This window comes from Galeopterus variegatus, unplaced genomic scaffold (assembly GCF_000696425.1).
Source record: "Galeopterus variegatus unplaced genomic scaffold, G_variegatus-3.0.2 Scaffold4393, whole genome shotgun sequence".
In the NCBI taxonomy this organism is placed as follows: domain Eukaryota; kingdom Metazoa; phylum Chordata; class Mammalia; order Dermoptera; family Cynocephalidae; genus Galeopterus; species Galeopterus variegatus.
This window is the reverse complement of record NW_007730504.1, coordinates 168,341-182,155: the sequence shown is the minus strand read 5'-3', so window position 1 is coordinate 182,155 and position 13,815 is coordinate 168,341. Positions and strand designations below refer to the sequence as shown.

At 34.9% G+C, this 13,815-nt stretch overlaps 1 protein-coding gene across 1 annotated transcript in view; it reads left to right on the top strand.

The window, feature by feature from the left end:
* CCDC50 (coiled-coil domain containing 50) overlaps nucleotides 1–13,815 on the top strand; it is a gene marked incomplete at its 5' end in the record, with an annotated part of 32,546 nt that overhangs the window by 7,088 nt on the left and 11,643 nt on the right. The window contains 2 exons of the mRNA XM_008587429.1: nucleotides 6,045–6,162; nucleotides 10,003–10,530. Coding sequence (XP_008585651.1) covers nucleotides 6,045–6,162; nucleotides 10,003–10,530 — 646 coding nt within the window. The remainder of the gene's footprint in view (nucleotides 1–6,044; nucleotides 6,163–10,002; nucleotides 10,531–13,815) is intronic.

Sequence of the window (13,815 nt, the reverse complement as noted above, 5' to 3'; positions counted from 1 at the left end):
CTCCTGCTAGCTTGCCCTCCACTACCATTTGATCTGCTGAAATGTTCTCCCTTCCCCAGTAGAGTGGAAAAGTTAAATGAGAAATCAAGTTGTGGAGGTTTAATGACTAGATTAGCCTTTAAAGAACTTCTTTCAGACTTTTTAACTTTTCAACTAGTGCCTTAGATTAGAAGGTGGTACTGTGCCAAGCAGTTCTTTTATTGTAGAAAAAATGTGACTCTCAGCTGACTAGTCTGCTGTTAAATGAACAAAATTTACATTTGTAAAGTTTTTCATTGAAGAATATATGTAATACTTGTTTATTTTAATCCGTTGGAAACACGGTGCCACAAAGGCAGAGGATACTGAGACTGAGACTGAAACTGAGACAATAGCACTGATTCTTCCGGCCAGTTTTTGAAAAAGCATTGCTTGTTATTCCTGAACTGTCCTAGTTTTTGTTTTTGTTTTTGTTTTTGTTTCCTCCCCTCTGTGCTCTTCTACTTCCCTACAGTCTTCTCAGTTACTAAATTCTTATTCAGCAGCAAGGTTGTGTAAAACTCCTCTCTGGATTTTCACCCAGATCTCTCTTAGAGATTTTTGGGGTTGACTCTTGAGTGGCTTATAACCCCCCAAAATAACCAGTAGAGAGACCAGTGCCCCTTTCCACTTGGAACAGAGACTTTTTCCAAACAGCATTGTGCATGAGAAGTAGTAGAGTTATATACAACTTAGTGGGAGTGAATTAGCATTTTCAGCTTTGTTATGGTATAATTTTATTTTGTTTATTAACAGAGCACAGATGTAAGGAAAGTAATATTTCCATGCAGGGAGTTAGATTAAAAAAAAAAAAAAAGATTTTGTGTCTTCTAATTAGAATTGTGGGCTCCTCCCCTTCCCTCCCTTTCTTCCTCCTCTTCACTCTCTTTCTCTCCCTTTCTTGTATGTTTCTTTTTAAAAAAACTGTTTTACATAGTATCTTGAATATAGTAGTTGAATTCATCTCTAGGCACACTGTTGAAGGGCCTTCTAGTGTATTGGACTGTGTTTGTGATTAATAAAAGTACATTACCCATACATAGGTTCTTTTATTATTATTAAAATTAAATCTTTAATTTTTAAAAATTTATTGTAACAATCGATTGTACATATCTGTGGGGTACAGTGTTGAATATCAATACCTGTATGCAATATGTGATGCTCAAATCAGGATAATTAGTATATTCAACATTACACGATGTAATCATTTTTTGTGGCCCTTTACTAATTTCTCGCTAACCCTCTGTCCCCCTCCCCTTTTCCCACTTCTGGTGGTGACTTTGTCTTCAGCCACAGCATAAGCATTTGTCATTGTTGTTTAATAAAGCCAAGGAATGTGTGTTTAGATTATTTAATGTAGTTATTCTTAAAAGAGAGAGAGAGAGACTGTGTGTGTGTGTGTGTGTGTTTGAACCTAGGTCCAAATGTATGTGAATGTGCAGCTATTTTAGGGAAAACTTTGTTTTTCTTTAAGTAAACATTAGCATGGCCAAACATGAAAAATTTGTGGTACTTGCATTAAAAAAAAGTGAATCTACTGTGAGCCATAGCACTTATTCATAGAACTCTTAAAGTGATTGGAATTTCATGGCCTAAAATAATATGTAAATTAATAATATTTAGAGACTAGCTCAAATAGCAGTACATTTACCTATTAAAAGATTTTCTGTGTTTTAGTACTTTAAAAATAAGTTTATACATATTTGACCAGAAAGGGAGGTGGTACGAAAGCTTCTGGTTGAGAAAATTCTTTCTCCCTATTCTTATCCTGATTATATTGATGGTTTACAATCCATAGAATTGGTATTATTCTGTTTTCCTAGTTTTATAGACTAACCCTTTTGTGATTGTACCTGCCTTGAGATCCCTATCAAGTTAGATGTTAATATGCTAATTACTAGGTAAGAAAGAAGTTTAGCAATTTAATAGAATATCCCCCCCTTTCTGACAGTCATTTGACATCACATTTTTAGATCTCCTTTTGATTGTTCTTAAACTCAGTATTCTCTTTTTGAAACCTACAACAGAGGTGGAAACTTTAAGGGAGAAAGTTTGTTATAAATCATATAAACCGTTAAAATACACTAAGGAACCTGATACCATGTTTTAGTAAGTTGTCATCTACATGGGAAAGATGTACTGGGCTCCTCTAGGCTGCACTGCACCTCTTTTATATTAATGTCTCTCTTAGGGCACTCATTTTTGCATGTCTTACACTATGCTGATTATGTTGTTTTTAACACTTAATAGATAAGAACTTTAAGGATATGACCATATATCCAGATTCCCTATTGGTCCATAGCATGATGTTTGGCCCATTGAAGAGAATGCGTAAATCTGTGTTTTCATTAAAATGACTGTGCTCTTTCTTATGGTTATAGTTTCACATTTCCCAGAGTTGGGTGAGCTGGGATAACAGAAAAGGGAGAGGTGAGATACAATGTTAAATTCACATTCTAATAAAGGTATTTTCAATGAAGTCTTATGGAACAGGGTTATTTCAACATATTAGCGCAAAGTAAGTCCTCCTGACATACTAAAAAAAAAAAAAAAACTTGAAAATGACTTTGAAAGGGCTTAAGAGTTTCTTAGATTTGTTTTACCGAGTTATAAGGTTTATGTTTTTTATGTAAAGAAATGCTTCTGTCATAAAATACATTTGGAAAATCCTAGGTTACAGGAAGATAACAGGTTTCTTTTATCAAAGTTTTTAATATATGCCAGTGTGCATTTTAAAGATTTTGATATGGTACTTGCTTTCTATTGAATGCTTTGTGTTTTTTTTTTTTTTTGGAGAAGCTTTTGAAATCAGTGTTCTCAGGAAGAGTGCCATTCTAGACTAACCTTTAACAGGAAGGGAGCTGAGGACCCAGGAGATTGTTTATGGCACAGGTGACTGAGCTGGTTAGCTATATCCAAGCACTGAGACTAATAATTGCCATCTTTATCTTGTTCCAGGGGAAATTACTTTACATTGAAATCATCTAACTGAACTCACTGCACAGTAATACTGAAAAATAGAGAGGAGAACTGACTTGTGCTAATCCCTAGCTATAATACAGTGGCAGTTTTCTATTAAATCCTTTATTGTTTTCTTCATCAAGCCTAGCAAACCTTTTCTTCTCACCCAGGTAGAAGCTTACTCAAAAAAGCTGAGGTCTTAGAAGAACGAAAAGATTTGAGTGCTAAGGTGTATGACATTTTATTATCATTATTATTTTTTACTTGATTAAAAACACTTCCTTTGACTATCTAATGCATTATAAAGAAAGGGCATAACTCTTGTTTCTCTCCTGATTCTCCACACTGGGAGAGTGGTATTACTGTGTATTCATTGGGACTAAACTCAGTAGCAGGAAAGCAATTATAAGGCCCCTGGAGTGTAGTTTAATAATTTCTGCTGGCAGTTGGGCGTGATAATTTTCCTTTATATTTTTCTTTCCTCAGTATAGCAGGAGAATTTTTTTGTTTACTGTAAGGCAAACCAATTAGGAAAATGTAGTGTTAGTGCTTAGTATGACAACTCAGAGAATTGTTTGCATTTCTTTCTACTTCTGCAGTATAGGGATTTGGGAAATTCTACTATAACAAATATTAGTTTTAGGGGAACAAGCTATCTCTCCCACCCTTATCTCTCTTCCTAACTGATTGATATATTACTTTGTAAAACATCAGAGGTAATGAATCTAGCACAGGGCACCTGGTAAACACTCACAGACTTATTAAAACGATGCATTAAGGAGTCAAAGACATTTGACTTTAAGATTGAATAATTTAAACTTTTCATAGTATTGATAAAGAATTGAACCAAAGAAATTTATATTAATAGTTACTTTTTTTTCCCAAAGTCTCTTTAAAACATCTCTGGCCTGAACTGGAAGGGAAAAGAGAATTTTTTTTTCCCAAAGTCTCTTTAAAACATCTCTGGCCTGAACTGGAAAGGAAAAGAGAATCGTCTTAACTTTTGGATTTAGGGGATAAGTTTTTCATCAAAGTAGTAAAATTCAGAGTTCTACATATGAAAAGTATACTCGCATTAAGTAGGATTGTATCCTTTACCTCTTTTTCGTCTTAACTTTTGGATTTAGGGGATAAGTTTTTCATCAAAGTAGTAAAATTCAGAGTTCTGCATATGAAAAGTATACTCGCATTAAGTAGGATTGTATCCTTTACCTCTTTCTGAGTTGCAACATTTTGTGAGTGCCCACTCAGATGTCCAAAGCTTTAATGCATGGGCTTTTACATAGATTATTTATTAAAAAAATATACATATCAAGTATATATGAGAGTACGTCAAAGAGTTCATTGAAAAAATGGAATTGAAAGATAATATGAATCTTTCCATGAACTTTTTGAGGAAGCAGTGTGTTAATAGTATATTTTATGTTTGAATTTAAGCATTTATTTAACATAAAGTCAGATTTGTAAGGCTGTTCTGATAAAGAGTAAAAAAAAGTTAAGGGTGTGGATAATTATTGCTTATTTACCTGGCTTCAGCATCCAACTTGTTTCTGCACATATGTGAAAAAAATTCTGATTTATTCAGATGAATTTTTTTTTTTAAGTTACCTGGCAGTCTAAGTGTATTCTTCATTTGGACTTATTCAGAAAATTTCAAAAGGAAGAGTAATAATTCTTGCTTCAAATTTACATCATTAACATCTAAATACTTCTTGTATTCCTTATTATAAATGTAAAGAAGTAAGTACCTTAAATTACATTTAATTGTTATTACCATTTGCATCAGTAAGTATTGTTGCCATATTTGTATGAGCCTTTAAGAATCTGATGAGAGCTATGGACCTTCTCTCCAGAAAGGTATACATGAGCATAAAAGTTTATATGTTACTTTATGGGCTTTCATAGAAATAATCTTCAGATTCTGAACACTGTCACTCTATAGCTCAAAACCTTTAGTAACTCTTCGTGTCCTACAAAATACACTTCAGAAGATTGTTTATAAGGACTGCTTATGATCCCAGTCTTAGACTGTTTTTCTAGCCTCACCTTTCTCTACAACAGCCCACACCCTGTGTTCTAATTGGGCTGTTGGCTGTTCTGTAGATTGATGTCCATTAAAACATTCATAACTTTGCTTATGTTCTCTCTTTCTACTTTGCTTATTGGAATTCAGTTCTTTGTTCAAAGCCTAACAAGATGCAAAGTCTCACACTAATTTCTTTGAGCAGAAATAATATTCCCTCTTTTGTACTCCCATAGACATTTCAACCCTTTCTTGAGGCATTTATAATTTATTTTTATTTATTTATTTATTTTTAGTTATTTATGTACGCCTTTGTTTTCATAAAGGGATAGTAATCTTTTGGGGAATAGGGTTGAAATGTTATTCATCAAACTTGCTCTTATCCCCAGGCACTGGCTGCATTTTGCTGGGGGATGAGACAGGTGGGAGATAGGAGGAAGATTGTTTTCTCTTTTTCACTTAAGACAGTCAGAATCACCTGAAGAATTATTTCTTAAAGTTCTAAAATTAAATTATAAGTATAATTTATAAAGTTTTACAGGTTACTGCATCCTACCCCACCCAGACTTATTGAATCATCAGCTTGGAAAAAGGTCCCACAAATTATGTAGAATCATCAGCTTGGAAAAAGGTCCCACAAATTATGTATTTTAAAAATTCTGTTGTGTAACCAGCTCTAGGAAGTACTAGGTTTGAATGTCTTTAGATTGAGTTAGATTTAAATTTCAATTAATTTTAAAAATTCTGTTGTGTAACCAGCTCTAGGAAGTACTAGGTTTGAATGTCTTTAGATTTAGATTTAAATTTCAATTATTTAAATTTCAATTTAAAAAAAAAAAAGGCCTGTCTCACTCATCTAGATCATGTGCCAGTCCATGGAGTGATCATCTGTGGCATTTGGATAGCATGAGATTAATGCCAGAACATCTGGAAAGCCATGGACAGAGCCTATAAAAGCTTGGCAGTGGAAGGTTGAACTCCACTGTATGGAGTTTGTTCATTCTCTGGTAATATTTATTTCCATTCCCTCTTGTATTTGTAGGATATAGCTCGCCTTTTGCAAGAAAAGGAATTACAGGAAGAGAAAAAGCGAAAGAAACACATTCCAGAGTTCTCTGGAGCCAATGTTTATGGAGATAGTTACTATTATGAAGATGGAGGTAACAATGTCTACATCATGACCTACTCTGTCCTTAGACTCAACTGCATGACACTCCTTTAATTTTGTCTATAAACTGACCTTAGGGACCTGGGAACATTTCTCTTATCCCTAGGCACTGGGTGCATTTTGATTTGTGGGAGGATTCTGTTTGAATATAATAAATTAATCTGTTCTTTAATTGGACAGCCAGACCCATTTTTTTATGGCTGTTAAAAACTTGAATATGGTTTTGTAAGACTTGGCATGCATTCTTTTGTGTTGTAACCACTAGGAATGCTGTATTACATTCAAAACACATAAACTGGCATGTGGAAAGTGGCGGATGAGTCTCTAGACTTAACCTTTCTCAAGGAAGTCTGTGCAATATTGTTTGAAGGAGCAAAGTAGTATTAATAAAGAAGGTGCACCATGTATCAGCTACTGGATAACAAAGCTTTTTTTTCATGCTTTCTTGTCTTTTAAACCTAGGCCAATGGTTTAGCCTGCTGATTACAAACAATATTATGTTTTAAGATTCACCGTTCAGTTTTTTCTTTTGAGCTTTCTTTGCTATTTGATTACCATATTGAATAATTTCTGAGGGAGAGAAGTCCCTTCAGAGTTTCGCTTTTCTAATGCCTGCTTTTACAATGTGGTGATGGTGTGATGGTGGCAGTCATGGTGGTGGTGATTCTTTATCTTAAAAGTGTGTTGGGAAATGATATTTGCAAGTATTGTTCAGTCCTTTTCAAAGATCTGTCAAAGGAAGGGCATTTCCTATAGTTTCAAGTGTCGGTATTTATTGAAGTTCAGCTTGGTAACGATACTTACAATAACAAGTGAACAAAACCAGAAGGCAAGTTCTAGAGAGTAAAGATTTTAGGTCAGTGATCCCAAAGGGCCTTGCAAACCAATTATTAAATGCTTTTGTATAATTCTACTATAGAAGGTAAGTATGTGTTTGTCTTTGATGAGTAGAATGAAAGGGATGCATATGTAGATGGCAGATTATTATAATTTGAGTGTAATCTTGCCCAGTCACATTTTTTGCTCTACATTTACTGTGTCAGTAGAGCTCAGCTCTATGGCCTATTTAGTAAACAGGTTGATTCTCTATTGCTTGATGTGTCCTTCCTCTGTATGTAAGTTGCTCAGCGCTTTCTTGATAGCCATTTTCCTTATGCTGGGTTTTCTGATGAAATTACATATTACATCATATAAAAAGAAAAATTATTGCCATATTGTGCTATACTGGAGACCAGAAGATAAAGAGTTACTCTTCAGCTCCAATTAAAATCTTAGAAATGTGTCTGGTGGTTTTTTTAAATTTTTATTTTTAGTTTTGCTCTGGAGGCATGTTCACTGTAAATAAAATTAACTCTTCTAAACTTAAGTCTGTAAAAACATTAGGATGGCAAGTAGTTAAGTTTACTACTAAAGTATTAATTTTACTTTCCTTTATTAAAGCCTTATACTAACTTGATTTGGGACTCAAACTTTCTTTTGACCAGTGTCTGTCATCCTGATTCATATCTCTAGAGCAGGAGACTGTCAAGAATTCAGTGGGTTTTCAGGGACACCTAAAAATTTTTTTGCCTTATACTAACTTGATTTGGGACTCAAACTTTCTTTTGACCAGTGTCTGTCATCCTGATTTATATCTCTAGAGCAGGAGACTGTCAAGAATTCAGTGGGTTTTCAGGGACACCTAAAAATTTTTTTAAAAAAAAGTCTATCCTATATTTATTTGAACTACTTTTGTAAGTTTGTAGGGAGTGGTGTATAGGCTTGTTTTATGGGGGGCTGGGGGTATTTGAAGGAGTGTTGAGGAATAGGAAATGGCAACCTCCTGAGTAGGTTTGTGTAAATATTGGAATTTATCTTGCCTCAGCTGTGTTGTTATTGGGAGATTATACATTGCTAAACATGTGATCCTCATTTATATGCCTTTCAGTTAGAACAAGCTGAGTTCCACAGAAACCATGTTACAATTCAGCTCATATTTACAAAGCAATCCTATGTTCTTTGCAGTGGTCCTTTCTCAACACATGTGGGATAGTCTTTCATTGTACTACTCTATCTTAAAGTATAATTTGATTTTTGCCTTTCTTACATAATAATCACAGTATATTATTATAGAAATGGTCATCTTTTCTGCTTTTATTTTACTTAAATGTTAATAAATTGATCTCTTTAAAATGATCATTTGTAGATTTTCTACAAATTTGAAATTATGCAAAACATTTCTTAAATTTATATCAACTGTGAAATGGTGTATATTATTTATTTGTGAGTCCATGTTTTCCTTTCAAAGCCACTTACCTGTTATTCCGATATATTAGTGATTTATTTTTTTTAATCATAGTTTTTGGAGTCATAAAACCATGGTTCAAGTTCTATTCCATCCTTAGAAGAATTGTAATTTTAACGAAGTTATCTACTATAATTACTCTAAGGCTTTTATTCTCATCTGTAAAATGGAGATTTTAAAAATATGTCCTTCACATGGATGTTGAGAAGATCAAAAATGTAATTTTGGTGAAAGACTTATAAACTCTAAAGTACCTATTATTTGTACATATATATCAATGTTATGTGCATATGATATAGTATTTTGTATATCTAAATAAAAATCCTATTTTGAAAGACAAACATGGAGGCACACATAGAAAATAAATATATCTATATGTATGTGTGTATATGTGTATATATATGTACGATGGTACTTCAAAAAGTTTATGGAAAGGTTTGTATTATTTTTTAATTCTCTTTTTCCACAAACTTTTCTAAGTACCTTAGCATATGTATTAGCAATGAGGGTTTGCCAAATAACTTAGTCTCAAGAAACGTACAACTCTCAATCCTCAACTAGGAGGGGTTTTAAGAGATTGAAATAGATTCCCCAACCTTGTCTTTTTCCCCCTCATATTTAAAGATATGACAACAAGTTAACTAGAGAATATTCTTTTTCCAGTCAACTTTGTGAAAATGTATTGACAGCTCTGTAATAATTCTTACAACACATTCCTCTGAAGTAAACTTACTAATATCAGTTAACTGTTAAGAAGGAATTAAAAAAAAAAAATCATAGCCTCATAAATCCATGTCAAAAACAAAACCCTTCTTGTTTCTTTTGAGCTTAAAGGTGGATTCTTTCATGCAACTCTCTGTGGATACGTTGGTATTAATGCTGTAAACCACTGTTCCCTGGATGTGGTCATGATTTAAGTAGCTAGTTAGTGTTATATTAATTCACAACAGTATCACATTGAACTGTAATAGAGAGCTGTTCTCTGAAGTGGCTGGGAATGTTTACTTTGGCCACATAAGGACGAGGATAGAGGAATACCAAAATCTGCTGAAGCAGAAACTAACAACATTCTGATACAGCTTTATTGTCATTTCCAGTAAGAATATGTGAAAGCCTCTGACTGAAATTACAAGGCTTAATTTTTTTCTGTTTTACAAGTCTCCCCAGCCCCTACTTTTCCCTATACTAGTTCCTAATTAGTTTCATAAGTAGAATTTTATGTTTAGTGGCTATAATTTTTGTTATTGGCAAATATTAAAGTCCTCTGTTAACTCTGTCTAATCATGATCAAATTCTTTCAGATTTGAGTAATTTCACTTAATTTGAGTTTTTCACCATTTTGGTTGTGTACCCAGAATCCTTCGTGTATGCATGGACCATGTCAGTAAATGCTCATCCCATCTTCTCAAGCTGTTAAGTTGAAAAAGCTGTTTTGTCCATTTTTAAAGTATGATAAATTGGGCCCCGACTCTCCCTGGTGTAATGAGTTCATACTCTCATTAAGTTAACCTGCATTTTTATTTTTCGCATCCCTCTACCTCCACTCAGACCAGCCAAGGTCAAGGAGGGCCAGGGAATTGGGTTCTGGATTCTCAAGGTCTTGTAGACTCCAAAGTGATGGAAGGACTGTGAAGCAGAGGAAGGAGAAACCAAAATATCCACTGGAGAACTTGGAAGAACTAGAAGAGCATTGTTTATCAAAGAGATCCCTGTCATCCTCTAGCTGGAGCAAAGTGAGGGATGATCCCCAAATTAACAGTGAGCAGCAAGAAAGGAAACGGTCTGGTCAGCAGAGGCTCCAGAGATCTCCGCTACCCAAGATCAGTGGAGAAGTATTTCTGAGCACTGAAGTTGATGACTGGGAGGCTAGCGGTAGCTATCGAACTCAGAATTTGGAAAAACAGTCCCGACACCAAGACCAACTTTCACCCAAGACTGCACAGAAAGCAAGGCTTCACTGCAAGGAAGCTGTGTATGGGAGGGACCGTGGGCAAGGTGAGCACAGAGAAAAGAGACACAGGCCAAGGACTCCTCCCTTCTCAGAGTGTGAGGAGCAGCTCCACCTCCATGACACAGGTAATGAAGGACAGCCCTGGATGTTCTGGTATCATGTATATTCATACAAACCAGTGTATTTAATAAGCATCTTAAGCAACCTTATTTCCTCTTCACTTTGCTCATGGCTTTGAAATAAATCCTGTAGCTAAATATTCTAAAAGGCATTTACTTAATCTCAGGTCTTTAGAAAGAAGGAAAATATTTGTACCTTTGGCCTTCTGTGAGAATACACTGATTCCTTCAAAGGTTCTTCCAGGCCCAGGTCACAGTGAAAGTGCTCATCCAAGATACAGTTCTCCATTTGCCAAGACTGTACATCAGAGATTCTGATATCAAATCAAAGCTCCTGAATTTCTGGTTTGATTTCTGGGTTCCCAGAAGATCTGGTGATACTGCCTTAATAATATGTGCGTAACTAAAAGGCCAGTAGAGCTAGAAGTATTAGATTTTCTAGACCTCATCTTTTTCATTTGTGAAATGAAGGGTTGGATAGGCAATCTTTTAAGACTGTTTTTCAAATTATGGGCCTCAGTCCATTTTTGTCAGAATCAGCTGGGCTTTTTCCTAAGAATGAAGGGTCTCACATATATTGTCATCTCTGGAGTAGAGCTTGGGCATGTTTTAGACCGGGAGGTGATATTGATAAACTTAAAGTTTAAAAATTATTACCTTAAATTACTTTTTATGCTTAAGGTTTCTCCAACTCTAATTCTGCAGTTAGTGTTCTAAAGTGCCAATATAGGTAAGTTCTTGGTATCTGTATGGGAATGAAGTGAATATTAGAGGTAAGCCTCAAATTTCTCGCATCCCTGAGGCTTATCTCTGAAGTCCATCATTGACACAGTAATGGTTATTGCTGTTGTTTGGAATCTGCCGAGGTGATATTCTACATGTGGCTATAACAGTAGAAGTCTTAGCACCACACAATCTAGTAATGTGATAGACTATACTCATCTTCCTGCTTCCATTTTTCTCTTACTGAAGTATTAGAGAGATGGAATGGTTACTGGGTAAGGAGTACCAAGAACGCTCCTGTTCTTATTTTCTTCTCTACTTGTAGTCGGGAAACTGGTTTGTAGGTTGCAGATTCAGGTTGATTCTGCTGGTTTTTCTTATCATTTTATCTTTTATTAAAGGACTTGATTATAAAGAAAATTAAAATTAAGTTCAGCAAGCCATACTGAGTATTTACCACAAATATTCTTGCCTTGGGTGCTTTGTGCTTGGATCTGAGCCTCAGAGGGTTAATAATCAAGCCAAAAATATGTATATGAAAACAAACAATTCCAAATTAGATATACTTTGTTAGGAAGACATGAACAAAGAGTTGTGGGGGAAGAGGGGAGAGAATAATATAATTTATTTGAAATAGGTTATGAGGAAGTTATACTTTATCTGGGTTTAGAAAGACATGTTGGAGTTCCAAAGGTGTGGGTGAGGAATGGTGATTACGCTGACTTCTCCATTTCTCATTCTGTGAATCTGACCTTATAAGTGTGCTATGAGGGCTCGTTAGCCTTTAATGGCTTTTAGTTATGCTCCAGGGTGTTTTAAACAGGCTCAGGAAGCATGAAATTAAACACTGACTCACACGCTCTACTACTGAAGTTGTAGGCAAATGTTTTGTTTATTTTGCTAGCACAAGGGGTTAAAGAACAGTGTGGTTAGGCAAGCATTAAAAAGGCTACAATGTGAACTGCTTAGTGTCTATCTTCTTATATTCAGTTTGCCTTATAAATTTTATCTTCAGGTTAACTTCTTACCTCTCAGGGCCATAAAATATCTGTGTTTTTCTGCCGTGAATTGTTAGTCAAAAATACTGTAACATTTCCTAAGTGTCAGCCTGGCTTATTATAAAACACTCTTGCATGATATACAAAAAATTATTAGTCATCATTTTATCCTATTCCGAATTTAGAACTAATTTATCTTGAATACCAGTACTTTCGACAATTTTATTCTACCAGAATTTATTCAAGGGGGAAGCGTTATTTGCGTTCTTGTGTTCTTAGGGAGGTTCTTGTGTTCTCAAAGTGGAGGGTAGTGAACAGCAGAAAACAAGGAAGAATTAGATTAAAAAATATACGAAACTGTTGAAAATGTGACTCACCTGATTGTTTGAAAGCTGGTTTCCAGATTCTGTTTAGGCTACCAAGATGAGGGCAGCTATTCCATTAATCTTCTTCAGTTTAACTGTGCTTAAAAAAAAAAATCATCTGTTTTCTGTAATGACAACCTTACTCTGCACTATCTGTGTTTCCTTCTTATACATACTTACAAAAATTCTTCTCACCTTGGGCATAGAGACTCTACAGCAAGTGAGCAGTCCTGCCAGTCCAGAAATCTGGTAACCCAGGCTGTGGGGATTTTCCACTTAATGAGACTTGCAAATTCTAATGATACATCAAGGGTTTAAATAAACTATTTTACCTCTGAATATTTGGGACTCAGAAAGATATTTCCTCAAATTCTGACTGTTATTAATGAAGTTGTCACTTTCTTTTTAATTGCCGGAGGTTACAGTCTTAACTGTTCTGTCAAACACCAAAAGAATGTTCATTTGGATATATCTTTTATAGAACTTAAGCAAAATATTTTCTCAGTTAATTCTGTGGTGTAAAGTAGGAGGTATAATAGTGGAGAGAGTTTGGTGTCTTGATACCTGAACACATCCACTCTATCATTTCTCTGAATGGCAAAATTGAAGGAGCTAGGTATAGTCTGTCATACTCAACTAGGCTTTGCGCTGCTCGTTGAAGTAGCATTTTTCTATGTATTGAAATATGGTATAGCAGCCTATTTTGTTCACTTACCTAACACAATACTAACTTACCAGTCTAATTTTATTTATTTTCTCTGAAATCTGCCTTTTTAGTTATGACCAAGTTAATCATAACTCAGGGAGGTTTATATTCCATTTACATATGGTCCACTCTTGCTGCTGTTTTCTTGTTTTCTCAAACCACTCAGAAATCTAGGTTGAAACCAACACAGCCCAGTGTAAGATTCATTAACTCTAGAGTTGACTTGATGTGGTCTGTGTAATCAGGTACAAATAGGCCTGCAGCTAAGAAAGCCAGGTTTTCTGGACTTTATTTGGAGGAAAGACATGGGTCTTTGGGGAAAGATATATGGGTCTTTTGCTTTTGAGTTTACCACAAAGCGAGAGGTGGAAAGGTCTGCAAAGATATGTTTCACAAGATAACTTAGATTCTCTTTATTTGTCCAAGATTTCTTTCCTTTCTTTTTTTTTTTTTGTTAATAACCAGTGAATCAAGTGTGGTGAGGCATTTTGATAAAAAT